At 37.1% G+C, this 16,828-nt stretch overlaps 1 protein-coding gene across 3 annotated transcripts in view; it reads left to right on the top strand.

Moving 5' to 3' along the window:
• The window catches only part of LOC149224572 (RNA-binding KH domain-containing protein RCF3-like), a 197,858-nt gene that overhangs the window by 95,033 nt on the left and 85,997 nt on the right, over nucleotides 1-16,828 (top strand). For all 3 annotated transcript variants that reach the window (XM_089386165.1, XM_089386164.1, XM_089386163.1), the window contains exons 3-4: nucleotides 11,517-11,768; nucleotides 11,924-12,154. In XM_089386165.1, the coding sequence (XP_089242291.1) occupies nucleotides 11,517-11,768; nucleotides 11,924-12,154 (483 nt within the window). The remainder of the gene's footprint in view (nucleotides 1-11,516; nucleotides 11,769-11,923; nucleotides 12,155-16,828) is intronic.

The raw sequence follows: 16,828 nt of genomic DNA, 5'->3' as shown, positions 1-16,828 counted from the left end.
GATTGCAGGAAAGTGCATCGGCATAGCTTTTCGCACTTTTCTTAGTGCTTGAGGATTCTCCTTTGAAACCTATTCCTGACTTATCGTGTTGAGGTTTTTGATTTTTCAGAATAGTCTCAAGTATTTGAGAGCTTTTACAACCCTTTTTAACTTGCTCCAACTCCTTTCTCAAAGATACTATTTTGGCCTCGCGTTCTTCACAAGTCTCTTATTTTTCTTTAAGTTTTGTTTCTAAGAGATCTTCTCTCCTTCTTATTTCCTCGCTTTCCACTTTGAGAGAAATGATTTTGTTCCGTAGTTTCTTGTTTTCTTCAATGGCGCTTATTAACAGTTCATCTACATTTCCTTCTAGCCCCGAGTCATCATCATCCTCTGTGAGTGCCATGAATAATGCTTCTTGGCTTTCATCCAGATCACTTTCCTCATCTGATTTCTTTTTGATGACCATAAACTCATCCTCATCAGACTCATCTTGCTTGGAGAAGAAGTTTTTCTTATTGAACCCTTTCTTTTTATGTGCCATTCTTTTAGAATTTCCTTCATCATCACTGTCATGTTTATGAGGACATTTTGCTGCATAATGACCTATTTTACCACATTTGAAACATATAAGAGGATACTTGCCTTTAAGCTTAGATCCTCTCTTCAGCTTTCGTACATATTGAGTCAATTCGGATTCCACATCTGACTCATCACTACAGTGATTCCTTTCTTTCCCTTTCTTTGACTTTGAGGCCTTTAATGCTGCATCTTTGGAGCTTGGGCCACCTTTCCTCATTTCATAGGCGGTAAGAATTCCATGAAGTTCATCCATTTTGTGGGTGTCAAGATCCTTTGATACTTCTATAGCACTTATTTTGGAGTCAAATCTGTCTGGAAGAGACCTTAATACCTTTTGAACAATGGTACTTTCTTCAACTTTTTCGTCCAATCCTTTCAGGGAATTTACCACTTTAGCTACTCGGAGGAGGTATGCTGCAATGTCTTCTTCATCTTCCATCTTCAAGCTTTCAAATTGTCTTCTGTGAGTTTGAAGCTTTGCCTTTTTGACTTTTGAGTCTCCATCGTACAAGCCAACTAGCTTCTCCCACATTTCTTTGGCAGAGAAACAGTGCATGATTTTTGTAAACTCGGAATCAGTGATTCCACTAGTGATGGAGTTCATGGCCTTTGCATTTGCAATGTAGGCTTTCCTCTCGTCTTGGTCTGTTGGAAGAGTGGAAGTCGCTTGGTATTCAGTTTGACAAAAATGCCAGACTTCAGGTCCAAGGGACATTAAGTAGTAAGTCATTCTTTTCTTCCAGAACCCAAAGTTAGTGCCATCGAACAGAGGAGGTTTTCCTGATGCTTCATGATTTCTCATCATGGCTGCTGATCCTTCTTCAAGCTGTTAGGCTAGAATGAAGAAGCCCGCTCTGATACCAATTGTTGGAAGTACTGAGAGGGGGGGGGGGTGAATCAGTGTTTCTTACAATCCTTTTTAATTGTTTTAGTGATTTCCAAAAGCATATATATATTTGTATATGTGTACACAAACCACAGAGATCAACAGCTGTAATTAATGCTTTTATTAAAGGAATGCAAAACAGTGCAATGAAATAAATACAGTATTAATATATATATCTAATTGTGAACAGTTGCCAAGCTCCAACTTGGACTTCAGTGAGGCTCCAACCTCAAGAGCACCAACTCTGTTTTGTCAAGACACCAATCTTGGACTTAGGAGCACCAACTCCCAAGGACTTCAATCCTGTTCAATTCTGAGGCTCCAACCTCTTTGGTATACACTGCTGTGCTGCTGCACTCTTTTCAGCTTCCACTGCTTCTGCTGCCCCCTTAGCCTCTCCTGCTTCCACTATCTCATACTCAGGTTATGCCATCCACCAACCACACACTCAGTTCTCTGTTTTTGCTGCTTTTATATGCTCCATGCCTCTGTCCCTTCATTTCTTCTTTCTCACTGGCTCTTTGACTTCCTTTCTTCACAGGCTCTTCAGCTTCCTTACTTCGTAGGCTCTTCGGCTTCCTTAGCGCTTGCTTGCCCTGTCAGTTACCTCTGTTTATCCAACCGTTCCAATAATCACAGGATACTTACATCAAAATTATAACAACACTCCTGTTTTGCTCATGATCGCAGGCATACACTGGAGCCGCTTGACACTTCGGCTTCCATTTCTTTGCTTTTTTTTTTTTTTTCTTATAGGCTTTATCTGTGCTTTTAATCACCCATCGGAAGCCACCACCTGAGCGTTTTAATCAACCATCGGAAGCCACCACCCGATCGTTTTAATCACCCATCGGAAGCCACCACCCGAGCGTTTTATCAACCATCGGAAGCCACCACCCGAGCATTTTAATCACCCATCGAAAGCCTTATATATATATATATATATATATATATCTTAAACCCCTGCGGACATATATCATATAATATATCAATACACGGAACCAACAATAAAACCGCTCAAATCAACACACGCGGATCTCAGACTTTATAATTCCGCCTTTATAAATTTCGGCGGGTCCAGATTTCGGATCCGATGTATATCGGCACTCGCTGCAAACAATAGCACAACCTCCTCCGATGCGACGGACCCGACACCCTTTTACGATCCGGCCTATTCAAATTTCGGCTCCGTCAATTCGGCGAGTTCACCTCGGCATCTTTGTGATACAAAGGTTTTACGGACCCGACGACCCATTAACTCCCTTCTATATCGGTTTTGGATCCGTCATATCGGCGGGGTTGTTATAACAGAACGGGTTTGCGGACCCGATCTCCCATTCAACCATCCTCTATATAATTTCGGCTCCGGATGATTTCGGCGATTTCGCTAATCGCTACCTCCACTGCTCCGATGCGCTGTAAGAATTCTGCGGACCCGATATGGTTGTATATTCTGCTCTATAAGATTTCGGCTCCGGGCTGTCGGCGGTGTCACATATCGCATCCCCCGATCCTTCCGACGCGATCGCTCCGATATGCCGATTGCCGATTAGATCTCCGCCGTCCATTATTCCTTCAGATCGGACGGTCAGCGCTAAATCGCATATCGCGTCCACTCTCACCCCTAAGGGTTCCGATACGATATCGCTGCTATTTGCCTCCACTCCCGATAATCGTTAATACATGCATATGTGGGTTTTCATTGCCCGAACAATCGCCCGATAGTATTAATGAAGGCATATATGGCTCAACAGCTCCCGATAATGTTGTCTGAGGCATATATGGCTCTGTTTGCTTCACTTGCTCCTCCGATGGCTCCTCTTGCTTTGGCATGTATATGGCTCCTCCGATATGGCTCCTCTTGCTCTGATATATGTGGCTCCTCCGATATGTTCCTCTCTGCTCCAATGTGGCTCCTCTGGCTTGGTCCGCTCCTCTTGGCTCCTTTTGCTCCTCTTGGCTCCGATATGCTCTGTCTCCTCCTCTTGAACGGTATAACCTGAGCATGAGATAGTGAAAGCAGCAGAAGAAAAGGGGGCAGCAGAAGCAGTGGAAGCTGAAAAGAGCGCAACAGCACACCAGTGTATACCAAAGAGGTTGGAGCCTCAGAATTGAATAGGATTGAAGTCCTTGGGAGTTGGTGCTCCTAAGTCCAAGATTGGTGTCTTGGCAAAATAGAGTTGGTGCTCAGGAGGTTGGAGCCTCACCAAAGTCCAAGTTGGAGCTTGGCAACCAATTGTGACAATCTATTTATTGTATTTATTTTATTGCACAGTTATATTAATAAAAGCATTTATTCCTGCTGTTCATTTTGTGTTCTGAACATATATGTTTTAACTAGTAAAACAATAGTGAGAAAAAGAAATAGTGAGAAAAAGAAATACTGATTCACCCCCCTCTCAGTATTTCCAACAGGTTTAGAGGCAATATTTCAGACTTTTATCACTTTGTGACAATTAAGACAAGAGACTTGCGACCTACTAAAAAATATGTTAGTCTTCTTGGTCCTGAAAGTATTCCTTGGCTTGGAGACCTTCTTAGACTTGTTGAACTACGAGTTCGCATCCTCATAACCAAGATAAACTAATCTTTTGTAGATATGATAAAAAACATGACTTGGATAATTCGAGGTTTAGGCTTCGACCTTCATTAATATTCCTGAGGTCATCATTCGACCTTCTAGAATTTGACCTGAGCTCTTTAGACTTGCTTAAAGATTGTCAATTGAGACAAGCAAACAAAATGGCAATACCCTGAATCTATTTGTTATGAATATAATTTATATATAAAATAATGTAAATATAGTAATGATTAATTAGTGATCATTAATTAGTAATTATAAGAGGCATGTCTAATGGGACATGACCTTCCATGAAAAGGCAGACCTCATTTGAAACAATTACATATCTTTATATATTCAACAATTCTTATATAATATGTATTTATTATCCTTTGATGGACATTTACATATACCAAGTATTCCGCTGCGTATACGAACAAAGTTCGTTACATTGGTATTAGAGTTGTTCGATCCTTTGGCTGCTCAACCGCTACATAGAGTCAGTGTGATCCAAGTCTTTGGCCATCAAAATTAGTTGATCTTGTTCAATTGAAGCATTTCGCTACAAAGAGTTTGGAGTTTTCGTCGTTTTGTCATTTGCGCCCTTGGCCATTAAAAAAATTAGTATATATATATATAAAATGAAAAATATCAAGAAAACAAAGAGAGAAAAGAAGCAAGTTCAAAGATATATATTTAAAAAATATTATAAAGAAGGATTTAAAAAATTGTAAAAGAAAATATACAAAAAAATATAGAAAAGGTTACACAAAAAAATAGTAATAATAAAGAAAAAAACAAATAAAAAATCAAATTATTAATAAAAAAATAAAAAAATGGCAATCGAATAGCACGACTGCCTCAGCCGCCGATCGACCACCACTAAACGTCTGCAACCGCCGGTTCACTGTCGTAATAACCCCTGAACCATCCGACACATTGCTACATGTTCACGCAGCACCTGTGCAAAGCCCCAACTGTCCACTGAAGTCGTTTGCCACTCCATGCTAGCCGCCACTTTCACCCATCAACATCCAGTATGGCATAACACTGCAGACCCCTGCTAGCCACTCATGTCAACTCTTCCTCAATCACCACAGCCCCACTGTATACGTCACCAATCTTCCTAGCTGCCCTCGCAAGTTCGGTTCTACACAACCAACTCTGGTATAGATATTGAAATTTCAAAGTAATTGCTGGAAAATACCACAATTCATACAATTCCACAGGCCTTGGTACAGGAACATTGCTGGAGGTTTTAGCTGGAATATGACCATAAAATAATCCATGATACCCAAAATTGGAATTTAATCGAGCACAAATACTATATAGGAAGGTACTTGTTCACACATCATCTGTATATAAATTCCATACGACCTGTTGCCATCATATTTTCGCCAATTGTGGGTCTGTACATTCTTATCCGTACCTCCAAAGGTCACAACTAGTGTGTTCTAGGGGTATCATAATTCATTGTATCCAAAGTCAATTTTATATAATATGAATTTATAAAAGAAGCTAACAAGATTACATTAGTATTGAAACTAAATAATTAAATAAAGGTTCAAAACTTATATTTAAAAAATAAAAAGAGAAGACAAGTATGTATATATATATATATATTATAAGTGAGGGAAATTATAAGTTGAATACTTAAAAGTGAAAAAGTGAGTAAGTGAAAAAGAAGTTATATTTTAATAAACTATTAAAGTTTTAATAAAATATTGAAGTATTCAGAAAGAAGTGTGAGCAAGTGGATATAAGGTATTTATAAGTAGAACCAGGTAAGCTAATTAAAAAAAACCTAAGCCATAAGAGTATTATTTAATTTAAAAAAAGTTATAAAAAAACTGTGTCAAAGTTTCGTTGACAAAATTATTGATGAAGCAAATGGAATCTAATTCTGAAATGAAGGACGATTTTCCTATAATGGTATTTTAATTACTCATCACGAATTATTTACATTAAAAGGGAGTATACAAGGGAAAAAAGGTTAATATCATTATCAGTACAAGAAACGAGGAAAATTACATAAATATTAATTTGGCGAATCACCCATTAATTTCTGATGCTAATGTAGGCGAAAAAGAGATATTTTTGGTGAAAAATATGAAATTAATGGTTTACAAGTGACAATAGATCATTATGAGTACATATCTCAATTTTGTGTTGTAACTGTGTTCGACAGAGAGGTTGACATAATTTTTGGTCGACTTTGGTTTAAAGAATTGGGTAAGTTTATGTTAAACATAGAGATTTTTTTTTGATGTTTTCTTATAAGGAAAAGTTGATCACATTCCAAGAGATGACAATGAAGTCAGAATCGACAATGCCCTCATCAAAAGAGTTCAAAAATGTTATGAAATTGATGCCTCAAAAGAATCAAAACACAGTATCAGAGAAGCAAAAAGAGCTTGAGGAGGTCATATTCAAATCATAAACAAAAACTACTTGCATAAGTTAGGAAGTGTAAAGCTAAAAAACACAACTTAGAACAAGAAAAGGAAAGTCTCAAGAAGGAATTTAACAATAATCTATCAGAAAAGGAAGAAGAAAATTTACGTTCAAAAACCCTTAATCAAAGGTTATTAGAACAAATCAGAGATCTAAAAGATGAGAAGCTTAAAAGTCAAAACATTGAAAATAAGGTTGATGAATTAGAAACCAAAGAAATCTTATGTGTGAAAAACCATAATCAAAGTCTACTCACTCAAATTAAGAAACTTAAGGATGATAAGAAATCATTAAAAAACAAGTTAGAAGAACTACTCACGAAAGAAGAATCAAAGTCTTTAGACATAACAACCCAAGTCGAAGAAAAGGGAACAAACACAAATCCCATTAATTTCATAGTTCAAAAAAATCTAAATTCAATTGAAGTGAAGACGTACTCAAAGGTTGCAGTTCAAACAATGGAAAATCCAAGTGATGATTTAGTAGCCAACTCAACAACATCAGTACCTGAGGAAAATCATGAAACTGCCACACTCATGATAAGGGAAAGCCAAACCAGAAGAACTCCTTATCGACATCCGAATCACAAGAACAAACATCTCAATTAGTGCGCGTATCTATATCACTCACAACATAAACAACAAACTTATGTTGCAAGGAATACTGAATGTTATGCAATCCAATCCTATGATAACAGTTCATCACAAGCTTCCAGTAACCGCAAGGTCCCCCAAAAGATTAATTTAGGATGGTCAGATCTGTTCTCAGCGCGATAATTTTGTTTATCACTCAAAGGATCTTATCATCATGTATCAACGAAGATGACAACTCAAAGAACTTTGAAAGATACAAAATGATTAAAAGACATAGAAACAAATGACACGCCTTGTCAGCAATAAGCTTTGATGACAAAGCTTTTTGAAGAGTGAGGCAATGTTTTGAATATAATTTATATATAAAATAATGTAAATATAGTAATGATTAATTAGTGATCATTAATTAGTAATTAGTACTGAAGAGGCTTCTCTAATGGGACATGACCTTCCATGAAAAGGCACCTGCCTAGGTATATAAGCGGGCCTCCTTTGTAACAATCACATATCTCTGTACATTCAACAATTCTTATATAATATATATTTATTATCTTATGATGCATATTTACATATCCCAGATATTTGTGTATTTTGCTGCGTATATGAACTTTGTTCGTTACACTATTTCTTGCAATGTATCCATACCTTTTATAGGTTTCTGGATCTGCTGGATTCTTTGCTTGTATGGAGATAAATGTTTGCCTATATCTCCAACACTTCGTCCCAACGACTGGAGGCATCAGTATTGAGGCTTCTGAGCCTATAAACTCTGAGTTTTTCGGACCCTTTGCAATCAACTATTGAGATTTTTGGACTTGCTAGAACAAAAATAATTTCGGCCTCTTCAAATCTGAAGATTTCAGTCTTTTAGTGTATGAAAAGAGGCTTGTTCGGGCTACAAGTTCTAAGATCATTTGGATTAAGCATATTAAGGTTTATTCTGGGCTATTCAAGGCCTAAGGTCTTCAGTGAGGACTTCGACCCTCTCATTGGAGCAAAGATTTAATCAGAAAAATTCGACCTTTAGCTAGGGCTTCAACCCTCTTTTAGAGAATTAAATTTTTTAGTTAAGACAAACTTTCAATCTTCTCCCAGAATGAGATGCTTTGAACAAATAGATCGAACCCTAGAGATTAGCTTGAATCTTTTTGAGGCTGCTCGTACAGCAAGCTCTGTAACCATGTTGAATTTTAAGTAGTTCTCCAATCTGATAATTATTTCTTATGGTTCTTTCTTATACAGATCTTATCTTACATTCATTATGCATCTTAAAATAATTATACAGGCAACTTCAACAAATAGTAAGATCATAAAGAGACAGCCACACAAAACCACATTATTTTACCCTGGGAAAACCCACATGGGGAAAAACCCAACAACCTTTTCAATAGAGAAATCTTCAATTCAACAAAGATACATCTTAGTCAATAACTAGGTCAAACCTGGTCCATCCTCCTAGTCAAGTCAATCAGCTGGCAAAATAACATTTTCTTCTACTGGAGCATAACTTTAGCTTCTTTAATGTAGAGATTTGGCCTTCAATATTATTCTCCCACAGAGATTTCTTCTTCAGAACTTCGACCTTCACAACAGAGTGTTATCATCCTCTGCTGACATTAGACAGGGTTTGATTACTAGCCTTGGACCTCAGATGCTTGCCTCAGGTTTGAGAATCAGACCATCTGAATTATCCTTGAACAGAGAGATGTGAATTGCCTCGGATAATGCGAGCTTGCTTGGCTTGGAGGAGGAACAAATTGGTGTCTTTATATAGTTTCTTTGGAGGCTGAATGGGTGTCTCTAGAAGCTGGGCCGACTTGACTAGGAGGAGGGTGACTTCAACTTTTAGAGCCAAAAATTTTGCTTTTACAGTTTCAAACTTCTCTTTTAAAAAGTCCTAATTGACATGATTCAAAAATATTTTTCTTTTGACTCTATGCTTTACGATAATCAATATTATGAAGACCAATCATAGTTACAAAATTCAGTATAGAGGAGGTCCCATTGGACTAGGGTCAAAAGCTAACCTCCTTGGTAAAATGAGAGAACAAGTTTACAGTCAAAATTGGTCAATCATCATGATTACCCTTTTATCCATGTTAGAATCCCCAAAAAATTAAGTAAAAACACATGTTTGCAATATGGTTAAAAAACCTACTGAATGATTACCCACCTTCCTTCGAGAGGAATGCCAGATGGTGAGAAGTGATGATATGCCGGAGGAATATGACATATCATCATCTACTGAGCAATGTAGGGCTGCTGGCTGGTTGGCTGTCCAAAGAAGGAGAATTTTTTTCTTCTAGGGGATTACCCAGTTTTAGTGGGTGACAATTCCTTAAGTGAGAATTTCCTTTATCTTTTCCTGATAAACTCTTGTTGAGTTCCTCCTTGAGATCTTTATTTTTATATTCTAAGTTTTGATTGCATTACTTTGTATCTTTTGTCTTGTTCATTTTTGCAAATAGTTAACGACTATGATCCTTTAGGCAAGAAATATGCTCATATTTTTGAAATAATTTTTGCCAACTATATTCTTGAGATGTTTATTTATTTTTCTTGTTTAGCTAGTTCGTCCTCCAATTTCTTAATTTGTGATACATGCATTTGTGTGTTGCATAATACTCTTGCAGTGTATAATCTTCAACAATTGTGGCAAAGTATATTTTTATCTTTAGTTAATCTAACTTCACTATACAAAAAGGACATTTAGTCTAGAAGGTTGGAACATTTGTGGAATTCATAATGAATATCAACTTATAATTACCTCCTCAAATTCCAAAAAAAAAAAAATCCTTTTGTCAACTTCCTTTTCCACAGCGTACTCCTAAATTACTTTAAATTTGTTCTTTTAAATAGTCTAATTGTTGGGTCTCAAAAGAGATGACACTTTTCCAAGTGGCACTTTCTTGTTTTATAACCATAAACTATTTATTTTATACTTTATCCCCAACTCAACACTAAAATATTATGTCAGAATTATGGATTATGGGTTAATTCTTCCAGTTAGCTAATTGAGAATCATGACTCAGTTTGTCGACACTGGAAGAAACTGTCAACAGATGGCTTAGGCAGTGTTTTGAATGAGCTTTTAGATATTACTAGTGGCAGCAATGTAGGGAGGATCCGAAATTAACCAGAGTAACTACTGTGAGCAGGCCAGAAGACTGCAACCTGGTACTCACTGTACTATGGTGGTGATCTTTCCCTTCGCGTTGACTTTTTCTAGATAGAATTCAGAGACTATTATCACTTGCACTTTTCCTGGTGATTTATTGAAACTGAAGCTTGCTAGTCGCTGATAAGTTTTTATTTTCAGATGTACCCTGTTTGTCCAGAGGCCAATTTTATCCTCCATGACAGCTACCACAGGAATTCTAGTTTGGCAGCTTCAACTAGAATGAAATTGCAGGGTTTCTCTTTTGTCATCTCTAGTTTTTCTTCTTTTGTTTTATTAATGAATCTCTTTGCTTATATATACTGGCCGCAAAATGATCTTCAACAATAATTTTGAAACTTTTAGATGGCTAAAACTTCCAATTGTTATTTTCCTTCAATTTTTTTTTTCTTATTTGCAGCAGAGTAAATTTTCTTCAACAGTAATTCTGAATCAAAAGTCTGAAAGTTTATTGGCCAAGGCCTGAATGTGGTCAAGGACCTGGAGGTCAGAGAAACTCTCAATTTTTATCGAATGTGGCTAAAAGTGGGATCGGAAAGTGGCTCTGATGCCAAATGAAATGCACAAAGTCCATTTTCTGCATATGACATGAACAACTTGGTTCATAAGCTAAATATCCAAAATAGATGGGAGAATATAAAATAATCCATATGGATTAAAATATTATATTAAATAAAATATGAGAGATGACAATTACAATGATGAATGGCAAGGTGACCTTTGACCTAAAACCATGTCTTCATGTGATACAAAATTATAAATAACTAATATCATAAGTTCTCCAGTTTATATATATATATATATATATATTTTTTTTTTCTTGTTTTTTTCTTTTTACTATGAGTATATTATTTTATATACATTACAGATACACTTAGCATCAACTTTAAATGCCGTGCTCCAGAAATGATTCCATGCTTCGGTACTGTTGAAGGCATTGAATTTGAGTAGGATGCTCAGGAACAAGAGAATGGCATATGTTTACCTAATCTTAACTTTCGATGTATTTGACTAATGATAAATCAGGAGGTTTTGGTTGTATTATTTTTCTTGTATTTCTTCTTGTTCTAATTGTTGTTACTAAGTTTACATGTTATTGAGATCATTTTGACACACCCTCTCTGTCTTAATGGCATTCTCTTTAATACATATAAACAGTGGCATTCTATAGAAAGCCAACTAATAACTAGGAGACATTTTCAGAAATAAAATATGGTTTCTACTTTTATTCATGTCTCCACACCTTGTATAATTGCAATATCTGTCTAAATTCAATCTTTTCAGGTACTAGAGGATAATCTGTCTCCTGCCCAGGAAGCTCTGCTGCATATTCAAAGTCAGATTGTGGATCTTGGGCCAGACAAGGATGGGGTTATTACAACAAAGCTTCTTATTCCATCCAATCAAACTGGTTGCCTTCTTGGGAAAGGAGGTGCAATCATATCTGAAATGAGGAAACAAACCCGCGCAAATATTCGAATTCTATCCAAAGAAGACCTTCCCCCATGCGCTTTAGATTCGGATGAAACGGTTCAGGTGTGCTTTATATAACACAATTATGATGAAGTAAAGTTATAAGTCTAACTTGCATGACTAATATTGAGTACCAAATTGTTTTATATTTCTTTAGATATTTTAGAGTGTTGTGGTGTTAAATTGCATTGCTTACTGATGCCAATCCGATGTGGCAGATTGTAGGCGACATAAGGGCAGCGCGGGCAGCTCTGGTTCAGGTAACTTCAAGGCTGCGCAGTTTTATACATCGTGAAATTGGCATCTCAGGGTCATTTTTGTCTTCATCTTCGGGACCAGATCCAAGCAGTAAGAGAAGACTTGAGCCTAGCTCCCCTGGTAGATCTTATTCACCTGGTTTAAGTTTCCAAGCTGGTAGTCGGTCATTACCAGATTCATGGCCATCAAAGGTAAAACTATGGAGAAGAATATTTATATTAGCAGTATGAAAAGTTGATAGAAGGGAGCTTTACTGGTTTGCTATTTTTAGTTGACAGTGCAGTGTATACAATCAATTGCTTTACAGTTTATCTTGAGTGTCAATGTTACCCACTTAAAATTGTAAACCAAAGTTTCATAATCTGAATGAGTTAGAAGTTACACCTGATGTCTGAATTTCTTTGAGCTTTCTGAGAAGGGCAGATGTTTTCAATATTTTTTGTTTAGACATTTTGACTGATTACATAACATGTTATAACTACAAATATTCTTATTTTGGGAAAGAAACAAAGGCTACATGAAGGCCACCCTTTTTATGCTGGAATATAGAAAAATTATTTAGATAAGGTCAACCAATTGTAAATATTAAAATCTTGTTCTTCAGAAAGACTGAATATGTGCAGCACAAAAAGTTATTAACAAAGCAGAGGGAGTGGAGGATGTGGCAGTTAAAGTCCATAGACAATGTACAAAAGCCAATAGATACATCTTACTAATATTAACAAGTTGCTGAAATTAGAACTGAAAGAACCGACTTATGCAAAAGTAGGCCTGGCTTTTGAGGATATTATGAGAGCAGGTATTGGATACTGACTTCTTTTAAATTGGCTACTTGGTTGCATTATCTTCGCCTATTAGCTAGCCTACATGAAGATAAACTGTGGAGATTGTGTCAATGTGCAATTGATACTTATCACTGACTCTGCGGAAATGGGGAGACCATATTCACAAAATTATTTGATGGATGTCATGAAACTGATATCATTTTGGTTTAAGAATATGCTGGTAGCCTGGTATTCTATTATGATGAAAAATTTGGGCAAACTTCTCGGCTTCATAATCATGGATGGTGGACTAGGAAATAATATCCTAACTGAAGCTATCTGGTTATAGCTAGAGTGTTTGCCTCGGCCTCTCTCCATGCAGCTCTGAATGGTCATCCATTGTTGGGTAGGGCTTTTCAGTAAATTGTTAGAGATGTCCATAACTGTTTTTTTTGTTTGTTTGTCAAGTTCTCTGTGATCCTCCAGGCTTGACTTGTGGCTTGAGGAGCTGCGACCCAGGGGCATCTAATCCGTCAAAGTCACCCAGGGATCTCACCCGGCTTGGGCCACACTAGCCCTAAGTTGACTGGATTTTTTAGCATGTCTCCTCTGTTGGAATTTCTAAGTCTAACTGTTAGAAATCCTTCCTATACTTTCTGATTTATTTCTTCCTACTTGTTCTATTAATTAACAAGTTATTTACCATTTAAATACTGAAAATAAATACAAGTACAGTTTCAACACATACAGATCATTAACTGAAGGAAAAACAAACACACAAGTGACACCGTTATTTTTGGACTAATGTCCCCGGAAAAACCCAATGTGGGAAAACTGGGGCAGCTATCTGGGGGTTTTATTATTAAGCAGTTTCAGAATACAATCTGGGTGTCAGAAATGGTTCACCCAACAGAGAATGCCCTCGGCAGTAGTACCTTTTAATCGGAGACAGATATCAACCCCAATCTGCCTCATGAAATCTCTTAGCGTCAACTTCTAGGGTCTGCGTCAGCCTCTCTGGCCCAACGTCAGCCTTTCTGGCCCAAACCTTTTCTGGGTATTGGAGATCTCATGTGTTTTAGCCTCTCGACCAACTTTCATGGCTAGGGCACATCCGATGCTACCCCAAATCAACACTCCCTCTTAGCGAGGACTGTGCTCTAGTAATACTCCTCCTTGACCATCACTCTGATCATCTGACATCGGTCCCTGTGATAATGCAAGGCCTGCTGCCCAACATTCTCTGCACTGCTGCATCAGGTACTGCTACCCATGGCCCCGCCACTGCCACCGCCACTGCTGCATTTGTACGACAACTCCCTCTGCATCCGTGCCACTGCCCATGGCCTTGCCACTGCCATTGCTGCATCTGCACTGCAAAACATAAAACAATTACACAGAGGAGCTCAACATTAAAACAATATGCCAGAAGAATCATAAAGAGACAGCCACACAAGAACACAAGCATTTACCCTGGGAAAACCCACATGGGGAAAAACCCAACAACCTTTTCCTTGGAGAAATCATTTAATTCAACAGAGATACATTTAAGTAAAACACTAAGTCAAAACTGGTCCATCCTCCTAGTCAAGTCATCTGCCCACAGAATTTGGTCTGAATAGGTCCGCTTAGAATAAGGCCTTCTGCCTTCCTCAGAATTTGGTCCTTACACAGAAATTTGGTCCTTCATAGAGTATTCAGTCCAGCACAGAGGTTCAATCCATTACAGAGATTAAGCCTTATCACAGAGATAGATTCGACTTTCAACAAAGATTAGAAATTTGTCCTAAAACAGAGATCTTCCACAGAGATTCGCTACCTCATAGAGTATTTGCCTCGGACCTTTGCTTGCCTCAGATCTTTGCTGCTTCTGATGTTCACTTGCCTCACACTTCGCTGCCTCAGACCTTTGCTTGCCTCAGATGATGTGAGTTGCTTGGCTTGGAGGAGGAAAGAAATGGTGTCTTTATATAGTTTCTTGGAGGCCGAATAGGTGGCTTTAGAAGCTGGGCTGACTTGACTAGGAGGAGGTCGACTTGGTTTATTTTGGAGCCAAAAATTAATGTTTGAAAAATTCAAATTTTCTTCTTTTTACAAAGGACATGAAGAACATGCCTTTAATATTTTTCTTTTGACCCAAGAATGAAGCACATGCCTTTAATATTTTTCTTTTGACCCAAGAATGAAGAACATGCTACACAAATACATCAAGAGCAAAAATAATAATTATGAAGTCTGACCATAGTTACAAAATTCAACACATCTCTTGTGCTGGAAATTTCGTTTCAAACAAAAGTGGCAGAATACAAGAAACAAGAAAACGCCACTTCTGTTAAGTGCCAAGGAACAAACAGAAGGCTTGCAAAATTGAATTTGAGCTTGTGTTCTCTGTGTACATGCCAAAGAGAGGCAACTGAACAACTGCAGGTAGAAGTAAAAGAGGTTTGCTCCTGAAATTGGCCCAGAGGATTTCTTCAAAATCTTGGAGTATTTCTTCTAACCGAGGCAATCGTCTTTACTTGATCATTTTTTCTCTTACTGGGAGAACCTGCACTTACTGCAATCATAACTTTCCAAGAAATTGTAGCAATGACCAATAGTAGTGTCAACCTAATTCTGCCAAAAGTGTGTTCAAAGTTTGAGCCAATCAACTATTGAATCAAAAACTCTTTAATGATGTTTCCATGAACCTGTAGATTGTCAATCAACCTACTCAGGGAATAAGTATCTTTTGAATTTATGCTCAACTACCTAGAAGTAATGTGTCTGACCAACATATAGTTTTTCTTGTTTCCAACTCCCTCTGAAAATAATGTCCATAAGTCCATCCTGAATTTGAATTGATTCCAGGTTGTAAGATCACGAGACTTCCTTTACATAATTGGAGTAACTTCTTTCATTTGAAGTAAGAGAAACCTTTTAATTGATAGAAAGCTTCCTTTTGAAATTAGCTTCCATGTTGCCCGTCAATTGCCTGTCTCTAATGTATGCTATTAAATTTCCTGCTCTTCCTGTAGAATAAGCTTTACCATGTCCCTTTAATTTATCTATTTCTCAAAATCTAGCTTTGGTTCTGGTTGCGTTGCTTGATTTATTCTCATCTTCACTGGTACTTGAAACAAATATCTTATTGGAAAAATTCTTATAATGCTGCATAATGACCTTGACTTTGCTATTGTTCTGCTTCTATAGTCAACTTGTAGTCCTTGCTTGCTAAATGATATGATGACTGCTTGTAAATCTTCATGATAAAATTAACATTGATACGATGACTGTAGAATATTGTGACTGTGGAATAGTGTGTAGACAAATATTGATGTCCCATTCTCTTCTAAACTATATGCTTCTTCTTAAACTAGATCTTCATGACTTTGCAAAATATGAATCCAAAACTCTTCAAATGTAACTGTAATTGCTACTTTAACTGTCATCTTCTAATAAAAAATGGAAACAAAACTTGCTTGCGAATCTGGTACTTTCCAAATTCTTCAATAGTAGAGGTCTTGATTGCCTTCAGTGTTGGGTATCTTTTTGGCTCCTTCATCTTCTGCTATATGTGCTTGATTTCTTTCCTTCCTTTTATTGCTCTTATTATTCTTAGGGTCCTTGGGACAATCTCTCTTATAATGTCCATATTCATTGCAACAAAGTATTTAACTTTAGACATGTCCCTGTTTCCACGAGGCTTGTTGTTGTTGTACTTGTGATGAGATCCAAATCTACCAAAATTTCCAAACTACTTCTTCGACTTAGCAGCGAATGCTTGAGAATTTTCATTATGGGGTTCTATATCATCTTTAGCCTTCAACCTTGTTTTTTCTAAAACACACAGAGCCCAAAGTTTTTCAAAACATGGAGTATCTTTTCTTGCATAGATTCCACTTGCAAAACCGTTCCAAGCTGGAGGTAGGGCATCGAGTACAAAAGTGATTAATTTACAATCAGATATGGTTTCCCCAAGTCCTTGAAGTTGATTCTTTATTTTTGATATTTTCATAAAATATGAAGCCACATGTTCATCCTTCGATATTCTTGTTCCATAAAGTTGATTCCTTGGAGATATCCTTTGTCATGTAGTATTGACTGAATATAGTTTGACCA

Source organism: Pinus tabuliformis, chromosome Q, assembly GCF_031772625.1.
Source record: "Pinus tabuliformis cultivar Carrire ecotype Pingquan chromosome Q, CPIR1, whole genome shotgun sequence".
In the NCBI taxonomy this organism is placed as follows: domain Eukaryota; kingdom Viridiplantae; phylum Streptophyta; class Pinopsida; order Pinales; family Pinaceae; genus Pinus; species Pinus tabuliformis.
The sequence above is the reverse complement of the archived record's forward strand: the minus strand, read 5'-3'. Positions and strand labels throughout refer to the sequence as shown.